This window comes from Eptatretus burgeri, chromosome 9 (genome assembly GCF_056783735.1).
Source record: "Eptatretus burgeri isolate ZD-2024b chromosome 9, Ebu_testis_v1, whole genome shotgun sequence".
In the NCBI taxonomy this organism is placed as follows: Eukaryota; Metazoa; Chordata; class Myxini; order Myxiniformes; family Myxinidae; genus Eptatretus; species Eptatretus burgeri.
In genome coordinates, this window is record NC_140969.1 from 98,843,302 (window position 1) to 98,869,913 (window position 26,612).

The window sequence follows — 26,612 nt, forward strand, 5'->3', positions numbered from 1 at the left end:
CATTTTTTTTCAGAATTTTCGGTCATCATCTTGGGGGTCCACATCGGGGTCAAAGTTCAGGCACGCAGCTCCTGCGCATTTTTCAGAATAAGTGTTATTTTTCACTGTGTAGTGATCAAAACTTGTATCTGGTGGTGAAATAATTCTGACATATCGATGTACTGCTCCTTTGGTGATGTTCCAGTGATATCGAGCCAATCAAATTTTCCGGGAAATTTGCCGGAGAAGCGGGAAACTGTTGATTTTTTTCCCAGAAAAAAAACAACAAAATAGTAACATATGCCTCGGTTCTGTCAAATTCAAGGCTTTATTACCCAAAATTATGTGTATTCATATCAAGGTACTCGTATAATATCATTAATGATCAAGTTTCAAGCGTTTCTGGAGATTTGGATTCTCTTTCCTGTCATTCTCTGTGACTCGTTGCACATTCTGAAAGTGTTCTTCAGACCGAGCTGCACCGAGACAGTCCGTTCCGAGTTTTATTAGACGTTCAGCCACATCATTAGTTACATTGGGTGCTTTGGTTTTAGATTTTGAATCCACATAGGCTGGAAGTGTTGCCCACTCACTCACTTCATACATTAAGAATGAATCGTCCAGTTCAAGTTCTCGGAACACAAACCAAGAATCAACCGAAACAAAGTCAGATGGGCTAGATGTCAAGTGAATGTCCTTGGGGAAGTGAGGCTTTCCGAAGTCTGTTCCAATAGGCAATAGTCCAAGTTCCTTTGTCCAAACTTTTACAGTCCAAACTGTCCAAATCGTCCAAACTTTTACATTCATGATCTGCCACGTGTCAAATTCTCCGAGAAAACACAATTTCCGGGGAAAAATACCATTTTCCGGGAAACTGTGCCAACAAATTACAAGCCAACCGTGTTACAAACATCACCAAAGGAGCAGTACATTGATGTGTCAGAATTATTTCACCACCAGACACAAGTTTTGGTCACTATACAGTGAAAAATAACACTTATTCTGAAAAATGCACAGGAGCTGCGTGCCTGAACTTTGACCCCGATGTGGACCCCCAAGATGATGACCGAAAATTCTGAAAAAAGAAAAATGAGAAATGTTTTTTTTTCATGTATTCAAACACATCTGTCCTATCGCCAATTTGTTTTTCAAACTTTCGCAAAAAAGGGGGCGTTTGATGCACCCTATTGGGTAGGTGACAATAACAAGCCAGTTCGTTTTTGGTTGAGGTCTGGATCCAGATCCTGCCTTTCGGTGGGATACAAGACGCAAACTGTTCAGCCTGGCAGAGGTATGCGCTCTACTGAGTGCTGCTCCAGTTGGGATTGTTTCTGCAGACTTGCTTTGCTGTGTTCATGTTTGAGTACGTTTGGAAATGAGAGGAGCTGTATCTGACCCAGCAAGTTGCAATGTGCAACTGACCTTGCATGCATGCCAATGAACTTGGAAAAGCGAGACGTTCTGGCACGCACTTATTTTGACGTCATTATCCTATTATTATTGCACTAATGTTGATTATAATCATGATTATAATGAAATTATATTGATTATAATGAAAAAAATTATTTTTAATTTTATTTGCATTGTTTAAGATGTTGGTCTCAATGAAAGACTTCGTGATTGCAATGTATCTCAGCTTCAGGTTAGAATGACCAGTGGTTCTATTACACCTGTGCTACAACCACATCTCAGCACTGCCACCAAATGCAGGTAGTGCTAATTAAGTTGTCTTTTGTAGCCAAAGATGGGGTTCACATGTGACGTGCGTGAACAACAGAGTGTGGATTTTTCTGGTGTGGGAACTGCAGTGATATAACAAGAGATGTCCGAGAAGACAAGACCACTTGTTAGCTGTGGTTCGATGCAGGGATTTTGAATTTGGTTCGGGTGCTGGCAATATCTCACCGTCTTTCCATGAAAGGCACCGTGGGATGTTTGACTTCCACCCAGTAATTCTCACCAAAGGGTACCCGGCTTAACGTGCATCAAAGGAACGACATTTTGAGACATTTAACCGTGCTGTTGAAGCACCGGTCCGACAGTTTATACTTTGGCTGTGAATCAAACGCAGACGAGACAGTTCCAAGTTAAGTGGGAATTGTACAACCAATGCAATAAATGGAATTTGGTCAATGTGCAATCAGACAGTCACCCACTTTTCAAAATATTTAATACAATCTTTAATACCCTTAATTCTATTGTAGACTCGATAGAGCTTTCTAATTGTACACTTTTGCATCACCTCCTGTCATTGCACCATAATAGCAGCTTTTGGTTCAGTCCAACCTTGTTGGGGCAAGGGAACAATAACGAGCATATTGCGAATTCGACATTCCTTTCCCACCTGCTGCTTGCTTATTTTAAGTATGAAATTTTGATAAAAAGTGTGTGTGTATATATATATATATATATATAGTGACGTCCACGGGACTTGAACAGTCCCGCCAACGTAGAATGAGCCGAAACGATGGAGGCGGTTTATTTATTTATAACCCAAACATGGCGGTTCTAATCGCTCAACCGCAAACGGGACGAGGAAGGTGGCACGAGTCGCTTTTCACTGAGTTGATGATGTTTATTTGTTTTTATTATTAACCAGAAATAACAAGACTCGGCAAGAAGAGGGATCCGGGGCGATTCGACGGGATGGTGTGGGATCGGGCGTGGGGAAAAACACAGACAATTCCAATGAATATACAGATCTCAAACCCTCTAAGGCGCCAAGTACACACACACACACACACACACACACACACACACACACACACACACACACACACACACACACACACACACACACACACACACACACACACACACACAATGTAGCTACTTCTGGTGGTCAGGCTGGACCGTGGTGTGGACGCAACTGTCCCTGGATCAGCGTCGGACGAGCTGGCCTTGCTCTCGTCGGGGGGGGGGGGGCAGGAGAAACCGTGGTGCTGTCGATCTCCTGGTCCTGGCCCAAGTCCGCTCACAGCCGCCAGGGAACCAGTTCTGGTGCCAAATTGCGAGCAGGAGAGGGAGGCAGGTCCGCCCGCCGTTCGACCCCGTACTGCGAGTCAGCAGAACCCAGAGCCAACCAAGGTGAGGCACGAGGCTCAGCAAGGCTTCAAGACACGATGAAGAACACGATCGAATCAGCACAACAACAAGTACGCTTCCCGCGCAACAGCCTCCACACCAAAAAAACACGATCTTTTTGTCCCGATCTTCTTCCTCTTCCTTTTCGACCCCGAACAGAACCTTTTTATCCTCCTGTCCTCGTCACTTCCAATCGAGCCGTTTATTGGCCCACCGCCGTCGCCTTCTGCCAATCGTGATCACGGGGCGGAGCCATCCGCTGCACTGTCCTGTGACGTCACGGCCAGCCTCCAGGGACTACTAAAAGGGGTTTACGTAGACACACTTACCCTATCCCGTGTCCCTATCTAATTACGTGACAATTATCATTTCCCCCTTGAAGAAATGAACATTTACTAGACAACTTATCACCACTGAATTGCTACTTATTACATCGAGATCCTGGTAAACTCGAACAGCATGGCATACCGAATTAAACATCCTAATTACCCTTTGAATGCATACCCCCCCTCAAACGTAACACTGCCCCCTCCTCTGGTACCGCAGCTCCTGCAAGATATATCACAGGCGCTACCGTACCAGCCTTAATACTTACTGACTCACACCTAATTAACCTAACGAAATAAAGTAGGAGGGGCAATGGGCAGCGAGTCGCAGCTAACTTACCTATCCTGCTTAATGTACTACCCCCTTATGGCCTTATCCTCGCCTAAACAATCATTCGTTTTTTTTATTTTTTATTTTTTTTATTTTATCACATGAGAGCACTGAGCGAAGTTGCACTCCATCTTCTGGATCATCGCTCTTGCCCAACACTCTTCCAGTGATCTGGGGAGGGGAAACAAAAGGTTCCACAAAAATACAACACTTATACTTTACATTCCTACTCTAAGCATTAACGACACTATTCACAGGATATTTACACTTGACCGCCTCCCCCAGTGAATGCTAATAGACCCAGCGTTACCTGGGGAGCCAATTTTCAAATTTGCTTGCCCCAAAATTATGCGGACATCATGCCCTTGCTGCACATGTCAAGTTGTGCGGGATCGAGTGGGACTCGCACATCTTCATAACACTCACACCATGGTCATCATCACATTTCTAGGTCATGGTCCTCATTTTAATCATGCAGGCTGAATCCCGTCGTGGCCGTGGGGTGGGTTACCACAAGATGATGGGGGCATCTCAGGTGCAACCATGCCCACAGGTAAGCTTTAGTCCAACCCGGACGTTTCTCCGCCCCGCTCCCTTTGATTCCCTCCCCCCTGGTAGCCATCAGCTCTAATCCCGTACAACACTCTGGAAGGGGTCTCACTGGCTCCTCTGGCCTTCCTGGGTCGCCAAGGTCCTACCCGCCTTGGTTGCCCAACCAGACCCTCTCCCAGTTGCCTCCAGACACTGTCACCATTAGCCACCAGGTGGTGAATCTCCTTGAAGGGGGTCGCAATTCACGCTCACCTTGAGCTTCAGCAATCCCTGTGGACAAGCACATCATCCCCACCCGCAAAACCCACATGACTCCCCCACCCCATCGGCCTTACATGTGACACCTGCATTTCTAACACTTCGCCGACCATGACCTTCCCTGTTACCACACCATGTCCAATAAAAAATCAATGTGTGCACCATACATTTCACTTCTTAACTTAAAACAACTCACACAGCACTTCTCACCCGATCCACGCACCAGCCATTGGACAGCCACTTGTGCCCGCTTTGTTACCAATTACCCACTGTCCCGATTGTCACTCTAAAACCCAGCAGAACTTACAAACACATGCCAATTTTCCCACAATTCATTTTTTTCCACCAAAGGAGGGCACTTCGCCACAATCTCAGCAGCCGAGCATGGCCGTATATGCTCAGCCCAATCTAGTCTCCCCGACCCCCGACAGTGATCTCCGGACCCGACCTATGAAAGGGCATCTCGGATAGACCTGGCGGTTCAGCAGGAGGATTCACCCTCTCCGAGTCTAAAAGTCAATTGGAGGGTCCCTCCATCGCCGGGTACCGGCAATATCGTTGCATGTGTCCTCTTCGCCCGCACCGGAAACAACTCCCCATAAAAGCCCCCCGTGAGTATCGGTGAAATGTCTTTTCCGGTTCCGGACCCCCTCGGCCATAATCAAATTGCTCTATTGGCTGGGCTGGACCCCGCCGCTTTGGCGCACTAACTACCGGATTACCCTTTATCAAACTTGACAGTTTCTGGCAAATTTCCTGAAACATTTGGGTAATGCCAATTTCTCCCAGCCCCCCTCCCTGATCCTGGATCTCCGCCTCTCGGATCATCACCGATGGCCTCTCGGGCACCCGACCCGGCCGACTCCACGAGGCCAGCCTGGCCGCGCACTCGGCCGCTCGGTGTACGGTGGGTGGATCCTGTAACTCCACTAGCGCTCGGACCTCAGGGTCAGGAAGAACAGCTAAAAATTTCTCTAGTGCCAGTCTGTCCCATGCCTCCACTGTAAGTTCCCGATACGCGATCCTGACTGATTGGTAAATGTCCTGCGCCAGCTCCTGCACTGTCTCACCCGGCTTTAATCTGTGGTGCTGGAGCTGGGCCCGCATCAGATCACAGTTTGCCGCGAACCCAAACCGACGGCTCAACGCCTCGCAAATGTGGTTGCTGGCCAACATCCCTCCGCGATCACGTTTCACACATCTGCGGCTGGTCCCCGCAACGTTGCCACCAAATTCCCTGTACGTTCCCGCTCATTCCACCCGTTTAGTCGGGAAATGCCCTCAAATTGCGTCAGAAAAGCTTCAATGCTCCCTGACTCGTCGAAATTTACCAGGGGGATCACTTTTACGGTGGCCCGCTTCTCAGTTTCTCCCTTGTCCGAATCCAGCCCAGGGATCAAACACCCTTGTGGCTGCGTATCCAATTTCGGAGCCCACTGTGGCCAAAGATGTTTTGTGGTGAGGGTCTCATGGGTCAATTTTGCCTCCTGTTCCAAACGTTGAATGGACCGATTCACCTCTTCCCGCAGGATCTTCTGGGCCCGCACAACCTCCTCCAAAGCTCCGTCGCGAGTTTGTAGCTGCTCCTCAACCAACCCGGACACTCTACTTACAAAAGACGGCTCTACCAGGCCTTTATCCAAGACTTCATCTTGGCTCATAATTTTATCTTGTTCGTCCAAACGAGCCTCCAATCCTTTTACCTCCTCCGCCAAATTCATCCCTTGCTTCCTCAGCTCTCCCCACTCTTCAACCTACAGCTGCATACGAGCATCCACACAGGCACGATGACGTTCCAGGCTTTCATCCACTTTATCAACCCGAATGTTCGTTGCATCAATTTTATCTACCAATTTTTTTCGTATATTTTCCCCCTCCAATGTAATTTCTACCTTTGTTTCCTCCAATCTATCCTCAAATTTACTTTGTATTTCTCCCAATTTAACATCCACACACTCCTGCATCTCAGTTTTCATTTTCTCCATCTTTTCCCCCAATTCATCGCTCATTAAATCAATCCGTGCACCCAACTGTTCCCCCATTACCCCCAATCGATCCGCCATCTCTGCCCCCTGTGCCGTCATTTTTGCCCTCTGTGTCACGAATTGATTTTCCATTTGTGCCGTCATTTCTGCCATTTGTGCCCCCTGTGCCGTCATTTTTGCCCCCTGTGCTGTAATTTCACTCATTAAACGTTCCAACATTGTCCAGATCGTCATCGTGCCGGTTTCCGGCGCTGCCGGCTCCGTTACGGGCGATGAAGCACGGTCCACGCTCGGAATGGGGGAGGTTCCAACCCTACCCCCGTCTCTCCCTTCTTCCCCCGACTCGCTGCCAGACACGTGGCCTTCCTCCTCAAACATCTGCACATCCGCCATGGTGCAGAAGTCCCGTTTGCCGCCAATTAATTTAAATTTGAAAAATCCCGCCAAAATTTTCCCGCGGTTGCGCGCTTTTCTGCAGTAATTTTATATTCCAATTCGTGGCGAGATTTTAATCTTGGTATATTCTCCCGATACCAAATATAATTTAGAGGGGTTCGAACATCCCACTCCTGACACCAATGTGACGTCCACGGGACTTGAACAGTCCCGCCAACGTAGAATGAGCCGAAACGATGGAGGCGGTTTATTTATTTATAACCCAAACATGGCGGTTCTAATCGCTCTACCGCAAACGGGACGAGGAAGGTGGCATGAGTCGCTTTTCACTGAGTTGATGATGTTTATTTGTTTTTATTATTAACCAGAAATAACAAGACTCGGCAAGAAGAGGGATCCGGGGCGATTCGACGGGATGGTGTGGGATCGGGCGTGGGGAAAAACACAGACAATTCCAATGAATATACAGATCTCAAACCCTCTAAGGCGCCAAGTACACACACGTACACACACGTACACACACGTACACACACGTACACACACACACACACAGACACACACACACACACACACACACACACACACACACACACACACACACACACACACACACACACAAAACGTAGCTACTTCTTGTGGTCAGGCTGGACCGTGGTGTGGACGCAACTGTCCCTGGATCAGCGTCGGACGAGCTGGCCTTGCTCTCGTCGGGGGGGGGGGGGGCAGGAGAAACCGTGGTGCTGTCGACCTCCTGGTCCTGGCCCAAGTCCGCTCACAGCCGCCAGGGAACCAGTTCTGGCGCCAAATTGCGAGCAGGAGAGGGAGGCAGGTCCGCCCGCTGTTCGACCCCGTACTGCGAGTCACCAGAACCCAGAGCCAACCAAGGTGAGGCACGAGGCTCAGCAAGGCTTCAAGACACGATGAAGAACACGATCGAATCAGCACAACAACAAGTACGCTTCCCGCGCAACAGCCTCCACACCAAAAAAACGCGATCTTTTTGTCCCGATCTTCTTCCTCTTCCTTTTCGACCCCGAACAGAACCTTTTTATCCTCCTGTCCTCGTCAATTCCAATCGAGCCGTTTATTGGCCCACCGCCGTCGCCTTCTGCCAATTGTGATCACGGGGCGGAGCCATCCGCTGCACTGTCCTGTGACGTCACGGCCAGCCTCCAGGGACTACTAAAAGGGGTTTATGCAGACACACTTACCCTATCCCGTGTCCCTATCTAATTACGTGACAATTATCATTTCCCCCTTGAAGAAATGAACATTTACTAGACAACTTATCACCACTGAATTGCTACTTATTACATCGAGATCCTGGTAAACTCGAACAGCATGGCATACGTAATTAAACATCCTAATTACCCTTTGAATGCATACCCCCCCTCAAACGTAACAATATATATATATATATATATATATATATATATATATATATATATATATATATATATATATATATATATATATATATATATATATATATATATATAATATACAGTGGGGAGAACAAGTATTTGATACACTGCCAATTTTGTAGGTTTTCCCACTTACAAAGCACGAAGAGGTCTGTAATTTTTATCATCGGTACACTTCAACTGTGAAAGACGGAATCTAAAACAAAAATCCTGAAAATCACATTGTATGATTTTTAAATAATTAATTTGCATTTTATTGCATGAAATAAGTATTTGATCACCTACCAACCAGTAAGAATTCTGGCTCTCACAGACCTGTTAGTTTTGTCTTTAAGAAGCCCTCCCATTCTCCACTCATTACCTGTATTAACTGCACCTGTTTGAACTTGTTATCTGCATAAAAGACAGCTGTCCACACTCAATCAATCAGACTCCAACCTCTCCACAATGGGCAAGACGAGAGAGCTGTCGAAGGACATCAGGGACAAAATTGTAGACTTGCACAACGCTGGGATGGGCTGCAGGACAATAGGCAAGCAGCTTGGTGAGAAGGCAACAACTGTTGGTGCAATTATTAGAAAATGGAAGAAGTCCAAGATAACAGTCAGTCTCCCTCGATCTGGGGCTCCATGCAAGATCTCACCTCGTGGAGCCTCAATGATCATGAGAAAGGTGAGGGACCAGCCCAGAACTACATGGCAGGACCTGGTCAATGACCTGAAGAGAGCTGGGACCACAGTATCAAAATAAACCATCAGTAACACACTACGCCGTCATGGATTAAAATCCTGCAGCACACACAAGGTCCCTCTGCTCAAGCCAGCGCATGTCCAGGCCTGTCTGATGTTTGCCAATGACCATCTGGATGATCCAGAGGAGGAATGGGAGAAGGTCATGTGGTCTGATGAGACCAAAACAGAGCTTTTTGGTTTAAACTCCACTCGCCATGTTTGGAGGAAGAAGAAGGATGAGTACAACCCCAAGAACACCATCCCAACCGTGAAGCATGGAAGTGGAAACGTCATTCTTTGGGGATGCTTTTCTGCAAAGGGGACAGGACGACTGCACCGTATTGAGGGGAGGATGGATGGGGCCATGTATCGCGAGATCTTGGCCAACAACGTCCTTCCCTCAACAAGAGCATTGAAGATGGGGCATGGCTGGGTCTTCCAGTATGACAACGACCCGAAACACACAGCCATGGCAACGAAGGAGTGGCTCCGTAAGAAGCATCTCAAGGTCATGGAGTGGCCTAGCCAGTCTCCAGACCTGAACCCAATAGAAAATCTTTGGAGGGAGCTGAAAGTCTGTGTTGCCCAGCGACAGCCCCGAAACCTGAAGGATCTGGAGAAGATCTGTATGGAGGAGTGGGCCAAAATCCCTGCTGCAGTCTGTGCAAACCTGGTTAAGAACTATAGAAAATGTTTGATGTCTGTAATTGCAAACAAAGGTTTCTGTACCAAATATTAAGTTCTGTTTGTATGATGTATCAAATACTTATTTCATGCAATAAAATGCAAATGAATTATTTAAAAATCATTCAATGTGATTTTCAGGATTTTTGTTTTGGATTCCGTCTTTCACAGTTGAAGTGTACCTATGATAAAAATTACAGACCTCTACGTGCTTTGTAAGTGGGAAAACCTGCACAATCGGCAGTGTATCAAATACCTGTACTTGTTCTCCCCACTGTATATATATATATATATATATATATATATATATATATATATATATATATATATATATATATATATATATATATGTATATATATCTATATATGTATATATATATATATGTATATATATGTATATATATATTTGGTTGTTTCATTGCAGTCAAGCTGCTACATTCATCCAGTGACCACAGTGTTAAAGAAGGGTGCAGGCCATCAATTTTGTTGACAGAGTTCTGAAAATGTTGATGTTTGCTCCGCATGTTGAGCTGATAACTTGTCAATCCATTGATTATCTGAAATAGATGCTGAATCGTATGAACTCCTTGAATATTAAGCATTTAAACATCTTGATGCTTGTTATTTTTCCATTTATTTTATTTCACATGAACATGGCTTGCGTTCTATTCTTTCTTGTTATTGCAGGCAACATTCTTTGTTAGAGGACCTTTATCGAGGAAATCTGACATTAGGTGGCTATCATTTCCGTTGTGGAGATGCGCGCTCGGCTGTACGACGGCTTGAGGCCGCAGGGGATGCTGCGCAGAGACTCGGTGAGACAACTATGCAAGCAGAAAGCCAAGCAGCTCTTGGCCAGGTATTGTAATTAATCATACAAGATACGCATCTTGGTGTCTCTGTTTCTTTTTCACGACTATGCATTCAGTCGTTACTTATCCAATGTCAACCAAACTTGACAGGACTAATGGTCACACAATGGAGGTAAAAACAAAACGAAGGGTCACACGATATGGACACCCAGCAGGATTAAAAACAAAACCTGTCAAAGGGTGGAGGCCCAAATGTGTCTGCAGACGTCGGACTGCAGTTGGGTTACCTTTTATAAGGAGGTTGGTAGCAGGATTTGCACTCCGGCCACCGTAAAACCCTTCACTCCACAAAATACAAGAAAAACGCAAAGGCAATTGAAACCCCACTCCGTGGGAGTACCTAGTGTGCAGCTTTCCTCCCAGGGCTGCTCACCGGATGATGGAATTGGGGCAAAGCCTTTGGGACCCCCACTCTAATGACAGGAGGAAAACCACGGGGTAACCTTCCCAGGTCAAATTGCGGTAGTGTTTGTCAGGGTGGTGCTGAGGTGTCTTCCACCAGAAGGCGGTCTCCTTGGGTTAACCTAGGCAGTACCTTCAGGTGGGTGCCTGGAATGTCCTATCCCTAAGAGGTGATGATCACCGGTGTCTGTTATCATCTGAGCTCAAGCGTTTGAACATCGGTATTGCAGCACTCTGAGGTTCGGAGAACGGATCGTGGCGAGTTCATGGCAGGTGGTTACACCCACTGTTGGTCTGGTTGCTCTGATAGTTACCATGCCCAAGGAGTTGTTGTGGCTGTGTCCAATAAGCTGACTCCAATGATAATAATTCAGGTAACACCAGTCAAAGAGTGTATTATGACACTCAGGATTCGTCACTCCTTGGTTGTCATTTCCCTGGTCTCTGGAAAAGCTCCGACTGAGGCGAGTGATCTCGTTTTGTAGCCCAAGAGCCCACAAAGGTTTATTTGTGTTTTGTTCGCCAAAAGGTCTGAGAGTTGTTTCTCGAGTGAAAATTTCTGTAGAATTCGAATATGCTGGTCTGATAAAAATCCACTTGGACAGTTTTCCACAAATCACGTTTTTATAGGGGTACCCTATCATTTCCCGTGAACGTTCCAAACGAACTTTATAAGTAATTAATTTTGACTCAAGCCTAATAGCTCCACCCAAAAATGAGATATCATGCGAAAGCTTATCGTTGGCCGGATTCTATGAACTATTCTGTTTTTCAATTTGACTTCAAAAAAGTTGGATTAGCCTGATTTCAATGATTAACCCCAATTTTACTTACCGGCACGTTTTATCTTATATTTGTTGTGTAATTTTTTCCAATCCTGAAGTTTTCAAGAGGATTATTTACAAAACAAATGTACTATTTTGAAGAACAATCATTCCCCTTTCCTATGCAAAAAAACAATCATGCAAAACGATTTATATTTTGCAGAGTAATGATTAAAGAGTATACATTGGGTTACTTGGAAAATATTGCAATTTCCTATGATTCTTGGAATATACATGTAAATGTAAATCAAGTCGAGGCTACGTTTTAATTACAATATAGTGATTTATTGACATTATCATAATATGATAAAATTGTTAACAATGGAAACAACATAATCATGATAATCAGAAATATCTGTCTCGTAAATGAAATGGTTGTCATCCATGTGTTTAATAGCAATGTGTTGAGAAGTTTGGAAAATGAGCATACAGATCTATTGACTTTTGTTCAATATGTTCCTATAGATCTGGATAAGTGTCTTGGTAATCCTCGGTTTTATAATGAATCCATGAATGTATCTGAACTGTCATCACACAATGAGCTTTCCATTTTGCTCCTCTCCAATCATCGTCGTTCACGTCTGATTCATCTGATCCATACAAAAGTTCTCCGTGCGACATTTCCACATCCTCGTCGTCCTCTGATTCGATGACTGATTCCTTTTCACTGAAGATATGGCGTGACATCTGATCACCATCAAACCAATCAATTGCATAGCTTCCATCAACTGAAGGTATAATGCAGCTTCTTGCACTTCATGATCATCAAAATTGGCACGCCTGATTGCGGCATCTTGACTTAGGTTAGCATTATGTACGATTGTCCCCGTCTTGCGACTTACACAATGACTGGTCAATTCATTTGGATATGTTTTCAGGATCTTGTCGGCCAAGCTTCTCGCGGGATATGTTGTCTCATCGTCTCCAGGCAAGGTGAGGTAGCGCACGTGCAATGATGACAGGTATTCTGCTCCTTGATTTGACACCAAGGTTACATCGATATGCTTCTGGAGTTCCTGGAATGCTGCTTTGTGAGCGGCCAACTTTGAAGACATCATGTCGTCATGTTTCTGTACTGCGGTTTGGCAATGATGTATGTAATTTCTCCTGCAGGAGTGGTGATATCGTACTTCCTTTGCCTTCATGTCGAGACCTCCTAGCTTTGCAAGCATCACGTTATCTTGCGCAAGTTCAGCTGCATTTTTTATGCTTTCCCCACCCATGTCAGTCATACAGGTCCCCAACGCTTCCCACTTGCCTTTCCCAACTGACTTGGTGATGGAATTGCAGAACAGGCACTTTTTCTCAAAGATGCCTGAATAACTTGCCTCTGTGTGTTCTACTTCAGAACGCAGTATGTGTGATCGTGATGGGCCAGCTGAATCTTGTTCCACATTCGCAATGGACAGTGCGGTGAAATCTTTGTAACACTGTTTGTGATAACCAGTTGTCTGGTCATATTCAGCAGGAAGGCTTATTCTGAAATACGTTGAGTCTTTTACTGTGGAATGTCTCTTTTCATGAAAAGAATTCACTTTCCGCCATGTATTGTCGTCGAAAGGTTTGACTTCTTCGGTAGTTTTACCGTGAATATGGAGAATGCATGTACGTTTTGATGTCATTTTGTTTGCTGTTGGTGAACCTGAAGGAAAAAAAAAAACGCTATTCTACCACCACCAACTACATTCATTATACAGGGAATACGCGTGCTATACATAAACATCGTCTAGTCAACAGAAGATAGAATATTATACATTCATCTGTTATAGTTAGAGTATGTCATATTTGTGCAACAAAAAAATGAAACTGGCGTCCGACCATCGATTTCACTGAAAATAGAATATACCAAATAACCAATTATCTGGGGATACTACTCAGACAAGAACTTTTCCACTTGCAAAGAACATTGAGGTAGTATATACACTGTATCAATATAAAACATAATATTTTGCAATGAGTCACTTTGCTTGAGAATTGTGTAAATCTCGAAAACTGCGATATTTTACAAGTAACCCCATGTATACTATTTTAGTCATTACTTTGCAAAATATAAACTGTTTTGTGTGATTGTTTTTTTGCATAGGAAAGGGGAATGATAGTTCTTAAAAATAGTGCATTTGTTTTGTAAATAATCCTCTTGAAAACTTCAGGATTGGAAAAAATACGCAACAAATATAAGATGATAAAATTGGGGTTAATCATTGAAATCGTCCTTTCAGAAATCAGGTTAATCATAATCGTTAATCATTGAAAAAAAAATCAGGATAATCATTGAAATCCACATTTTTTGAAGTCAAATTGAGAAACAGAATAGTTCATAGAATCTGGCCAACAATAAGCTTTAGCAAGATATCTCATTTTTTGGTGTAGCTATTGGGCTTGATTCGAAATTAATTACTTACAAAGTTCGTTCGGAACGTTTACAAAACGAAATGCGTTCACAGGAAATTATAGGGTACCTCTATAAAAACGCGATTTGTGGAAAACTGTCCAAGTGGATTTTTATCAGACCAGCATATTCAAATTCTACAGACATTTTCACTCTATAAACAACTCTCAGACCTTTTAGTGAACAAAACACAAATAAACCTTTGTGGGCTCTTGGGCTAATGAAGGACGCATTCTATGCCACGCTCGGTCTGTGGTCAATCAGTGCCCCAGGTGAGATACTCTTCTCGTCTTGGGGGAGTTCAATGCATCAACTGGAACTGATAGGGATGGTTATGAGACATGTGTTGGTCGCCATGGGTCTGGAACTGTGAACCAGAATAGCACTAAGGGCTCTGCCACACCTTGACGTTCTAGCCAGCGTATGGCAACGTATCAAAATGTATGTAAAACACTGGCGTACGCTGAACTACTGATGTTTTTTTTAGTTTTGGGCATATAATAACGAGTTGGATGTATGCATAACGTATTAGTAACGTACACAGAACGTTTCGATAACTTATACCAACGAATGCTAAGCGTGTTGGCGGTGCTCACAACCTATGCCCAACGATAGTCTAACTTATGCATAGCGCGGCAGCGTATTGCCGACGATCACTATTAATAGGCTGCCGCTCAACTATTTAAATCGCTGCCGCTCAACTATTTAAATCGACACTTCCGCTCGACGATTTTAATCATAACTAAGCTAGACATCGAAGTGTCAACATCACCGTCATGCCGAAGAAAAAAAAAAACGATGGAGTCTGGAACACTGATGGGTTCCTCCTGTGCGAACCCCATTTTTATATACCAATTCCCATAAATGCTGCCAATACGCCATTGCACGGTAGCTGCAAGTTAGAAACGCGTTCAGTGAGTTCTGTGGTCGTCCGGAAACCGTCAAATATGTCTACATATGTCAATATGCATTTGAGATACGTTACACAGAGGTTCAAAGCATGTTACTCTAGGTTAGAAATAAGTGCCGGGTACGCTAGACATTACCTCGACGTATTTCGACTTATGAATAACTTACAAGTAACGTGTGTCGACGTGTCAACGATCACATAACTTGCCTACAACTTATGGCCAGCGTATGCGGAACGTGTGAGTCATATGCCGAGCACGTCGGAAAATTTTGAGCATGCTTAAAATTTGTGGATGAGCTTGGTGTACATGACGTATGCCAGTGTGCTTCAGCGTGCTTTTAACGTATACAAAACTTACCCATAACGTATTTGATGTGTGCCAGCGTATTCGCCAAATTTTTCATACGCTGGCTAAAACGTCAAGGTGTGACAGGGCCTTAAGTTCCTTGACTTTGCAAGAAATTATGGACTTAGGGTGGCTGGTTCATGTTTTCAGCACCCACAGGCTCGTCACTGAACTTGGTATTACATCGCTGGTGGTGTGGCAAATGAAAGAAACAATGTGCTCGTTGATGGTCACTGGAGGATGATCCAGAACTGTAGGATCTACCGGAGTTTTCAGTTCCTCAATACCGACCACAGGCTTGTGGTAGCAACTCTGAAGTTTCAGCTTAAATTTGGGAGAATGGTACCATCCCAGCCTCCGCTGGATGTTGGCAAGCTCAAAGATGGGAGGGTAGTTGAGGAGTTTGCGAACAGGCTGAGTTGGGATTTGGGGGGTCTGAGTGCTTTGGGGAACCTTGAAGAGTTTTGGTGTCCTTCAAGACCACAATCCTTGATGTTGCCAGTGGATGTCTCGGAGCTCACCATAGGGCAAAGAATAATTTTGTCTCTCAAGGGACACTGGATACCATTGAGTAGAGTTGCAGTGCCAGGCTGAATGGCAGAGTTAAGCTGTTTAGGGAGTTGAGGCGTAAAATGGTATGTGCGCCGAGTGTGGACAGGTAGGCATACGTGCGAGGAATCTGTGAGGGGGTGGAGCACCACCTGAGGTCAAGTGATTCTCGGCCTGCTTACAGGGGAATTCACACATTGCTTTCTCCCCAAGCTCGTTCCTCGGTGAACTGCACTTAGAGCGGAAGGTGGGGGACTCCTGATAGAGGAGTCCGAAGTGAAGACCCGCCGGGCCGGTTACTTTGAGTGGCTGTACCAGGCTGACCCACCAGCTGTTGAGTTGGATGTCAGGATAGTTACTGTTCCGATTGCTGACCCTCCAATCAACTGTGGTCCACCTTCGTTTGTGGAAACACAAGTTGCGGTGAACCGGTTGAAATGCGTAAAGCTCCTGGGATCAGCGGCATCCATGCTGAACTTCTCAAGGCTGGTGGAAATGCTGTACTCATGTCGTTGCATGCAGTTCTCTGTGCTCTGCCTGGAACACAGGCATCATCCCAACTAACTTGGAAGAGGGGCCTTGTTGTCCCTCTCTGGAAAGGGAAGGGTGATCGCCAAGACTGCAACAAATACCAAGGGGTGATACTGCTCTCAGTGCCGGGCAAGGTTCTTGCTCAGATAATTACCTCCTCGGATAATCTTTTTAAGCTCGGATAATTACCACTGAAGCAAAGGAGGTTATGTTTGCACCCCTTTCTGTCTGTTTGTTTGTTACATGTAAAATCGAAGTTTTTTTCAAGTGTATTGGTTAGTCGATTTTGTTATTCTGTCTGTCCGTCTGTCTGTTTTTCGCCTGCAGGTCACAATTTTAAACCGATCTTCACGAAACTTCACCACATGGTAGAGTTTTATAGGGAAGCCTCTTGTTTTTGAGGTCAAAAGGTCAACAACTTTGGTGAGATTACTAAAATCCTCAATTTTCATACAATTGACTTGAAATTTGAAGAGGATTTATATTTCAGGTCACTGAATTCAACCAGCCAATTATTTTTGAGGTCAAATTTGTTTTATGGATTTTGCAATCTCGTGCTCTGCACCGATGTCGTCTTTTTGTTTGTTTGTTTGTCTGTTTGCATGCATGATATCTCAAAAAGTTGGGTACAGATCCGGATGAAATTTTGTGGACAGGTTGGGTGTGTGACAAGGATGAACTGATTAGATTTTGGTAAAGATCCAATTCCGGATACGGATCTGATAATTTTTATGTCATTCTTCACCATTGAGAGACCAGACAAAACCAATATCCAGCACGATATCTCAAGAAGTTGTGGAAGGATTCGGATGAAACTTGTTGGACAGGTTGAGTTTGTGATAAGGAAGAATCCCACTGCTGTCCTGAAACATCGTACCAAATTTGGATCAGATCGGTCAGGTAGTTTGCGAGAAGATGTTGGAGTTAAATGTTAATGGACGGCAGGACACCGGGACTCACTCGATGACCTTATTTTGGAGAAATAACCTCATGATTTTATTGATTTTTTTTTAAAGGTGTTCCTTTCAATTGGAGACTTTTCTGCTGCCAAGAGAGCCTTGCGAGCTGCACGGCGTCTGGGCCTCCCTTTTGAAGCGGAACGTGATCGTGTTTTACAGCATCTTCGGGAAGGTATGCGTAAAATGTGCTGTGGTTGTGATTTTACAGCGTTAAACATTTTCGAGCTAAGGGAGAAACATTTTCCAAACATGCAACACGTTTGTTGAACAACCGCAGGCTTAAAATTGGTGTCAAATACAGGAGCATAATTTGTTACCGTAATTCTGTTAATGTAATAACTTGTGAACCATTAATGGAATTTTTACCAAACTTGGTACAAGTATATGCTATGATGCAAAGATGAACTGATTAGATTTTGGCATCAATAGGTCAACGGTCAGAGGTCATGTCAGGTAAAAATGTGAGACTTGAGAACAGCTAAAGGGATTTAAATCAAACTTGGTATAAGTACAGTACCCAATGTAATAATGTGGGCGGAGTCATATCGGTCCACGTCATGACGTTGAATTGTCTAATTTTTACTACTACTACTTTTATGGCCCTGATTCAGCCCACTTCTTTCTGGAGTCGGCCGCACAAGTTTTTCCTTTCCATACCATTCTATCCCAAGCATCCTCTCTCTGCACTTCCATTTTTCTCATGTCCCTCTCAACCAAGTCATCCACCTCAATTTTTTCTCTGTCACTTTTTCTGTCAACTACATCCATATCAAAGATCTGTTTGATGACATCCCCCTCCTCCCACCTGAAAACATGCCCCACCAATGCAGACATGCCTTTCGTGCCTTTTTTCTGATCTCCCTTACTCATGCTCACCCGATGTCTTCATTCCTCTTCCTCTTCCTCATAGTGGAGCAGCGGGGGCCAGAAAAGAGGCTTATTTAGTCAGATACCCACACCAGCAGCACCACATTTTCTAATGTGGTTATTATTGACCACCTACTATCCCTGCACATGAAAACCAATGATGCCAGTCTGGGAAATGGTGGCATTCTGAGATATAGGTCAATTAAGGTCGTTGACTCCTGAATTTGGCAATATTTACTAAAACGGCTATAGTTTATATAATTTTCATGTTACAATACCTTGATAGACATCAAACTGATCCTAAAACAATAGGCTATATCATGCACTAACAAAAAAAACATGTGGCTGATAATTGTAAGTGCAGAACCAATTTTATTACAAATTTTGCCCCCAAAATCCAAATTTTCGCATTTTTCAATACTTTTAGCATCACTCAGCACATGCATAATATAAAAGTATCAAATATTAAGCATTAAAAAGTTTCTCTAGGGTCTGCTGCATTTATTCATATATAATATATTCTATTATCTTAAAGGTAAATCATATTTTCATCACATTTTGTCCAAGATGTCTGAAAATACCTGAAAATGGTATTATTCAATACTCATGGCAAATGACCATTAATTTCATCTGAAATGTCTTTGAAATAATATATTGTAAGGAATTATAATTGTTGATGAGTATATCAATAACACACAGGGATAAATCCAGAATTTTTGGAAGGGGTGGGGGAGGGGTTACAAATACCTTTGTACCAACACCCCCTCCCCCTTCCTCAATATCACTAAATGCATATGCACTAAAAAAGTGGCACCCCGAAACCCTGAACCAACCCTAAAATAATGCCCATGACAAAGAATATTGGATGATATAAGATGATCCCATATGCCACAATAATCCTGAGACGACCCCCACATTCCTGAGATGGTCCCCACATGTGGCACTGCTATAAATAGCACTCTCATCAGCCATGAGTTTACAATGTATATGAAATTAGGTCAGTCACACTTGAACAGATGCGATAGACATCTTGTGATGAAGATATATTACCATGTAGAAAATTTTCTGATGGAAAAACATGTGGTATACTGAATGTTTTGCCTACAGGCTGTTGAGCTGGGGTTAAATCGTATTGTCATGAGAATGTGTCTAAAATGGAAGTCATTACTGCATAAATTTTATGTAAGGTACATGGTGTTGTGAAAAATAACCCCCCGAAAAGAATAAAGTCCTACGAATAGGGTTTATCCATAGGTCTAAAATACTTATGAATTTACATTGAATTATTTTCAATTTAGTAGATTAAATAGACTTATTCTGCCAAACTATTGGTGACCAATATTTTTTACGCTTGCAGGCAGATCCACATTTTGTCTTGGTGTACTCAAGATTACTTCAACAGCACTGAACAGGCTATTATTACAATACTAGCATAACCCGTGCTCTGCGTGACATGTTGGGGTGGGTGTGTTTGAGAAAGGAACTGATGCAGAATATCAGTAGTAATTTTACTTTAATGCAGTAAGTGGAATACGATTTCACTGTTTCAGAACCATTTTATTTACTATTGTTGTACCATGCACCTCATATGGTCTTTGAGATAATGTAAGCTGAATATCACGTTACTCGAGCGCAGAACAAAGTTGAAGATAGCGCGACACGAAACCACAAACTTGGAAATAATATATAAGATGGATGCAGAATTTGACACTGCTCCCATTGCCAAGAAAGCTAAGGGAGAAGATACCATTGACATTGATAAGTGTCTTTTCTGCACAAAATCCTTTTCATCAAAGGAACAGTCAGTCAGTCACTCCAGTTCTTAACAAACTACGGTCCTTATTCTCAGCATGCAGACAACGGAATGACTCAGTTAGTCAGAAACTTTTGGCCCATGAATTTGATATAATTTCTGGAACAGTGGTGTTCAGGTATCACAGACAATGCAGATCAACATATGCAAGCCAACATCACATCAGAAGAGCTATTAAAACAGTTGATAACTCTGATGTAGTTTTGGATGATTGTGGTAATTCTAGTAGTGGTAATGGTGATGGTGCTCCAACCAAGAAGAAGCAGACACAAGAATCATCCTCCATGCTGTAGCTGCAGCAGATGATGGGGCACAGACTATTGTGGTGTGCAGCCCTGATACTGATGTTCTTGTCCTCTTAGTTCACCATAGACAAGCAATCAAGACCAAAGAGATCTTCTTTTTGACTGGTCGTGATGGCAGGCACACACAGCTTACCTGTTTTATACCTGTGCACACCATCTATGATACACTCACCACTGAACAGCAGACAAATCTTCTGTATGTCTACTGCGTGACTGGTTGTGATACGGTAAGCTCTTTTTTCGGCCATGGAAAGCGTACTGCCTTTAGGATAATGATGCAGAAAGCCGACCAGTTCCAGCCTCTTGGTCTGCTAGGATCTGATGAGCAAAACATTTCAAAGGAGATAGAAATGGCAGCCACAAAGTTTGTTGGCTACATGTATGGCAAGACAAACTGCATGTCATTGAATGCCCTGAGGTGTCAGAAGACTGGACAGATGAACATCCAGGGAAAGAAACTACCACCAACAGAAGACGCTTTCAGTCTGCATCTACTTCGCTCTGCTTATCAGCTGTTAATATGGAGACAAGCTGCTTAGTGCTTACCCTTCTCCAACCTTACCTGATGCAACAGCATATGGCTTCGAACACAACCCAGGTGGCACTGGTCTCCAGCCTCAAATGATGATTCAATCGCCAGCTGCTCCAGAGTTGTTAAATGACCTTGTGTGTGACTGTCAACCCAATACCTGTGCAGTGGAGTGTTCTTGCTTGGAGAGTGGCCAACCATGCACAGCAGCATGCACCTGTGAAGCCTTGGTGGATGGAGGGGACAAATCATGTTCAAATCCCTTTACTCTCTCTACATTTTACAGTGATAATTCAGACTCAGATGCAGACTAGATATCAACATAATATGTAACAATAATGTTGACAGCTTCCTGGCATTTCTCTTGGTAACTGATAATTTTGTTAGAAAGATTGCATTTGATGCCAAAAGTGGAGAGTTTGTACAAACAGCCATTATAGTCCTCAATATTTCTTTGAAATTTATTCTCAACAAAGTACATTGAAAAACTACCATTTAAAAAATATTTATAGTATATAAGAATTTGTACCCTCCCCCCCCCCACCATTTACACAAATACTGGATCCATCCTTGTGTGTTGTCGATATACTCATCAACAAATATAATTCCTTTTGACAATATAATATTTGAAACAAATTTTTCTCTTAATAAATATGAAATTAATCAAGTTAATGGTCATATGCCATGAGTACTGAATAATACCATTTTCAGGCATCTTGGACAAAATGTGATGAAAATGTGATTTACACTTAAGATAATACAATGTATTATTCATGAATAATTGCAGCAGACTCTAGAGAAACTTTTTAATGCTTAATATTTGATACTTTTATATTATGCATGTGATGCTAAAAGTATATGAAAATTTGGATTTTTGGGGCAAAATTTGTAATAAAATTGGTTCTGTACTTACTATTTTCAGCCACATGTTCTTTATTTGTTATTGCATGTTATAGCCTATTGTCTTAGGATCAGTTTGATGTATATCAAGGTATTGTAAAAACTATAGCCGTTTTAGTAAATATTGCCAAATTCAGGGGTCAATGACCTTAATTGACCTATTTCTCAGAATGCCACCATTTCCCAGACTGGCATCATTGTTTTTCATGTACAGGGATAGTAGGTATTCAATAATAACCACATTAGAAAATGTGGTACTGCTGGTGTGGGTATCTCCCTCTTTTGGTGGCCCCTGCTGCTCCACTATCACAAATATCACAATCCATCTTCTCAGGTTCCAAATTTCTGTCCTCTACAATAATCTGTCATCTTCTTTTCTTAGGGCCTATATCTCATCTCCATGCAAAATAACTTGTCATTTGACTATTTTGTAAATCTCTGGCCTTGGTCTAACTCAATATTTTGATCATGTACTACCCCAGAAATTATTTCACTTAATCCACCCTGCCCTCACTTCTCTTTTGCATTCTCACTGCAATTTCTGCCTCCTCAACATTACAACCAAGGTACTTCGATTTTCTTATCTGCTTTGACTCCCTACTTGCCCATCCCAAATATCCACATCCTCTCTGAGTCTCTCTCACTCACTCACTCACTCACTCACTCACTCACTCACTCACTCACTCACTCACTCACTCACTCACTCTCTCACTTAACATTAACTCTGTTTACCCCACATGACAGTTGGAATGGCTGGTACAGTTGATTAAAGGGCAATGGAGGATGTGAGTGGTGGATCGCAGTAAAATATAATTGGCTATTACAGGATTTTCGCAGCAGAACTCGCCATCACACAACAAAATTCAAAGCAGGAAGTGAGTCAGAAGGCTTGTTTACGCAACAGGTTATTCTCTCTCTGTCTCTGTCTCTGTCTCTGTCTCTGTCTCTGTCTCTGTCTCTGTCTCTGTCTCTGTCTCTGTCTCTCTCTCTCTCTCCAACAGTAGTGCTCATGGAAGAGCAAGTTTGAATTGACAGTGGAGTCGTGGGGCAAAAATTGGGCACAACCAGCAAGGAACTAAACAAATAGGAAAGGAATCGAGAGATGGGGAGGAAACACTGAAACCAGCAAGCAAGAAGGTTGGGTTAGGAAGTTTTAATGTAATGAGGGCAATAAAGATCATGGGTCAGGATGGGGGAATGACATGAGTTGAAATTCCCAATCCTGACCCATGATCTTTATTTTGTTTGGTGGCCTGTGTTAGATTGCCTTGGCTTGGATATTAACACTGTTTGATCAAAGAGTCCTGAGTGATTTGCTCTTTTATTCGTAAAAAAAAATTTTGGCATCGCATCAGTTATTTGTTTTCTTTTCTTTTGTTTCTTTTACTTATTTTCTTACGAGCAAATACCACCTGTCGCTTCACTGGCAGGAATACTAAGAGGGGGTGGGTGAAAAAGAGTGGAGGAGGAGAGTGAGGAGGGGAGGGAAGGGGTGGCAGCGAGAGGGGAGGGAAAGGGGTGGCAGGGAGAGGGAAGGGGTGGCAGCGAGAGGGGAGGGAGGGGAGGGAAGCGGGTGGCAGCGAGAGGGAGGGGAGGGAAGCGGGTGGCAGCGAGAGGGAAGGGGAGGGGAGGGAAGCGGGTGGCAGCGAGAGGGGAGGGGAGGGAAGCGGGTGGCAGCGAGAGGGGAGGGAGGGAAGCGGGTGGCAGCGAGAGGGAGGGGAGGGAAGCGGGTGGCAGCGAGAGGGGAGGGGAGGGAAGCGGGTGGCAGCGAGAGGGGAGGGGAGGGAAGCGGGTGGCAGAGAGAGGGGAGGGGAGGGAAGCGGGTGGCAGAGAGAGGGGAGGGGAGGAGGGAAGTGGGTGGCAGCGAGAAGGGAGGGGAGGGAAGGGGTGGCAGGGAGAGGGGAGGAGGGAAGGGGTGGCGGGGAGGGAAGGGGTGGCGGGGAGGGAGGGGAGGGAAGGGGTGGCGGGGAGGGGAGGGAGGGAAGGGGTGGCAGCGAGAGGAGGAGGGGAGGGAAGGGGTGGCAGCGAGAGGGGAGGGAAGGGGTGGCAGCGAGAGGGGAGGGAAGGGGTGGCAGCGAGAGGGAGGGAAGGGGTGGCAGCGAGAGGGGAGGGAAGGGGTGGTAGCGAGAGGGGAGGGATGGGAGGAAAAGGGGTGGCAGCGAGAGGGTAGGGAAAGGGGTGGCAGCGGGAGGGAAAGGGTGGCAGCGGGAGGGGATGGGAGGGAAAGGGTGGCAGCGGGAGGGGATGGGAGGGAAAGGGTGACAGCGGGAGGGGATGGGAGGGAAAGGGTGGCAGCGGGAGGGGATGGGAGGGAAAGGGTGGCAGCGAGAAGGGAGGGGATGGGAGTGAAAGGGGTCAGAGCGAGAGGAAAGGGGATGTGAGGGTAAGGGGTGGCAGCGAGAGGGGATGGGAGGGAAAGGGTGGCAGCGTGAGGGAAGGTTGGGCAGCGTACCAGAGTATTACTGGGGCGATAAAACGCGCCCAAACAGCGTTTTCTCTTGAACCGCCGTGTTCTACATAAAACCGGGCAGAAAATCTCATCCTCCATCTTCTTCTTCTTCACCTATAGCAATGTGAGTCTCATTCAATCCCATTTCTCATATCGAATACATTCAGAAAACGCTAATTATATAACACCTTTTAAAACATCACAAAGCAGGTCGTTCTACTTGCAACACAGGTGCAAAGAGCATACAAAAAAACAGCTGATATTTCACTAATTTATTGGCACGATTTTTAAAGAGTGAAAGATAATTTTTATTCCATATATTTTTTAGCAGATGCAAAGATTGGTATTTTTATCAGCGAGACAACGGGTCTTACTTCTGGTGGCTTTGATACGAACAATCAAGCAGCTTTGTGAGTGCTCGCCAAGTGGCTTAAGCACTCAAGCAAGCACTCCAACGGAATGCCTGGCTTGGCAAATGATTACCAATTGCTGTCCATAAAACTATGTACCTGGAAACGCTCAAGCAATGTCTGAATTGGACAAATGAACACTTTTTTTTTTTTTTGGTGTCGGAACTGCTGCTGAATTCAAATGTGGAACTTAAGTTTTGTAAGTCTGCTTTGTTTAAGAGATTCTCGAGGTTATCATATAGGCGGAAATGAAATAAAGCCACAAACGCTGGTGTCTCCGGGCGTTTCTAAGCATTGCATTGTACCCACCGATTTGTAGCTATAATGAACAAGCATTCGATAATACGAGTGAGGAAAGTGGAAAAAAAAGGAAGACTATCGTTGAGAAATCGTTGCTGCCTATTCCAAGTCAAAGCATGGTTGAGCAGGTCAAAAAAAATGGCGGCTTCAGACCCCAGTGAGGTAACCCAGGAAATTCCTCAAGACCCCATTTTGAGCGAGGTGACCGAGGATCGCCTGATAAAGGGTATAATGAAATATGGCCGTTAATTATTTTCAAAAGGTGTGTTTTAATTAACCGAAACACCCAGTTTTCACTCTTGCACTTCCTTGGAGTTCCCTTGGTATGCATGCAAAGTTACAGGCTGCTCGGTTTTATGGTTTGGAGTTATTGAGGACACACACACACACACACACACACACACACACACACACACACACACACACACACACACACACACACACACACACACACACACACACAGTTATTCGTATAGATTTAATTATTTGCTTATGTACTTAGTAACTTTTCTATGATTTTGAAGTCCTTTGTCGAAGTACAGTGGATTAAAAATTAATACACACTTTAAATTTCGTTTAATGAAAAACTTTTCAGAGTCTGCATATGATTTGGAGATCAACAAAATTAGAATCGCAGGCATTGAATGCAATATATCTCCATGCCTACACCCCAAATTGAAAGGAAGATACCAGGTGAGTATTTACCTGTTTGTCCACGGGGGATGTGGTAAGGCATTTCTGTGCCACGTCTTATGTGGATTGGTTGAAATATAAATGCATAACAAGTCGGTAATCCGAATTTGACATCCGATTCACCTTTAACCCCTTAAAATGAGAACCAAATCAGAAAAAAAGATGGATTCTGGGTGCATTGGAACAAGGTACCTTCATGTTCAATGTGAAGAGAATTGGTTCACAAATGAAGGAATGAGGTGTAATTACGATTGTTGGAAAGGAAGAAAGGAACAGGAAAAACAAGACACCTCCCCTCACTGTATGAGGGTATATAAATATTGGTTCATGAAAAAATATTTTCACGAAAATAATAAGTGACCACTATATTCGTTATTGCTGTCTGTCTGTCTGTCTGTCTGTCTGTCTGTCTGTCCCGATCATAGCTCCGTGGGTTTTGATCCGATCCTGATAAAATTTTGGTGGGAGGTTTATATCATGATCTAGTTGTGTTTTCCTGAAAATGGGCATGGTGCGCCCATTATGAGCGGAGCCACGCCCAAAAAACGTGTTTTTAGGGGGTAGCGATTTCTATTTGCATCTTCTCCAAGGGGGGTTGTCGAATCTGACAAGGGTTTCAGTATTTGGTTAGCCCAATGGCACCTGCATAGCCCCACGGCGCTCGATTTTTCATTTTCGTGTCAAGGTCACAAGGTCACGAACTTAGAAAATTGCGAATTGTGTTTTTAGGGGGTAGCAGATTTCAATTTGCATCTTCTACGACGGGGTTTGTCAAATCTGGCAGGGGTTTCGGTATTTGGTTAGCCCAATGGCA

At 44.0% G+C, this 26,612-nt stretch overlaps 1 protein-coding gene across 2 annotated transcripts in view; it reads left to right on the plus strand.

Annotated features, from left to right (window-relative positions):
- The window catches only part of TONSL (tonsoku like, DNA repair protein), a 106,182-nt gene that overhangs the window by 10,311 nt on the left and 69,259 nt on the right, over positions 1-26,612 (plus strand). For both annotated transcript variants that reach the window (XM_085896315.1, XM_085896314.1), the window contains exons 6-7: positions 10,438-10,609; positions 17,590-17,704. In XM_085896315.1, coding sequence (XP_085752441.1) covers positions 10,438-10,609; positions 17,590-17,704 — 287 coding nt within the window. The remainder of the gene's footprint in view (positions 1-10,437; positions 10,610-17,589; positions 17,705-26,612) is intronic.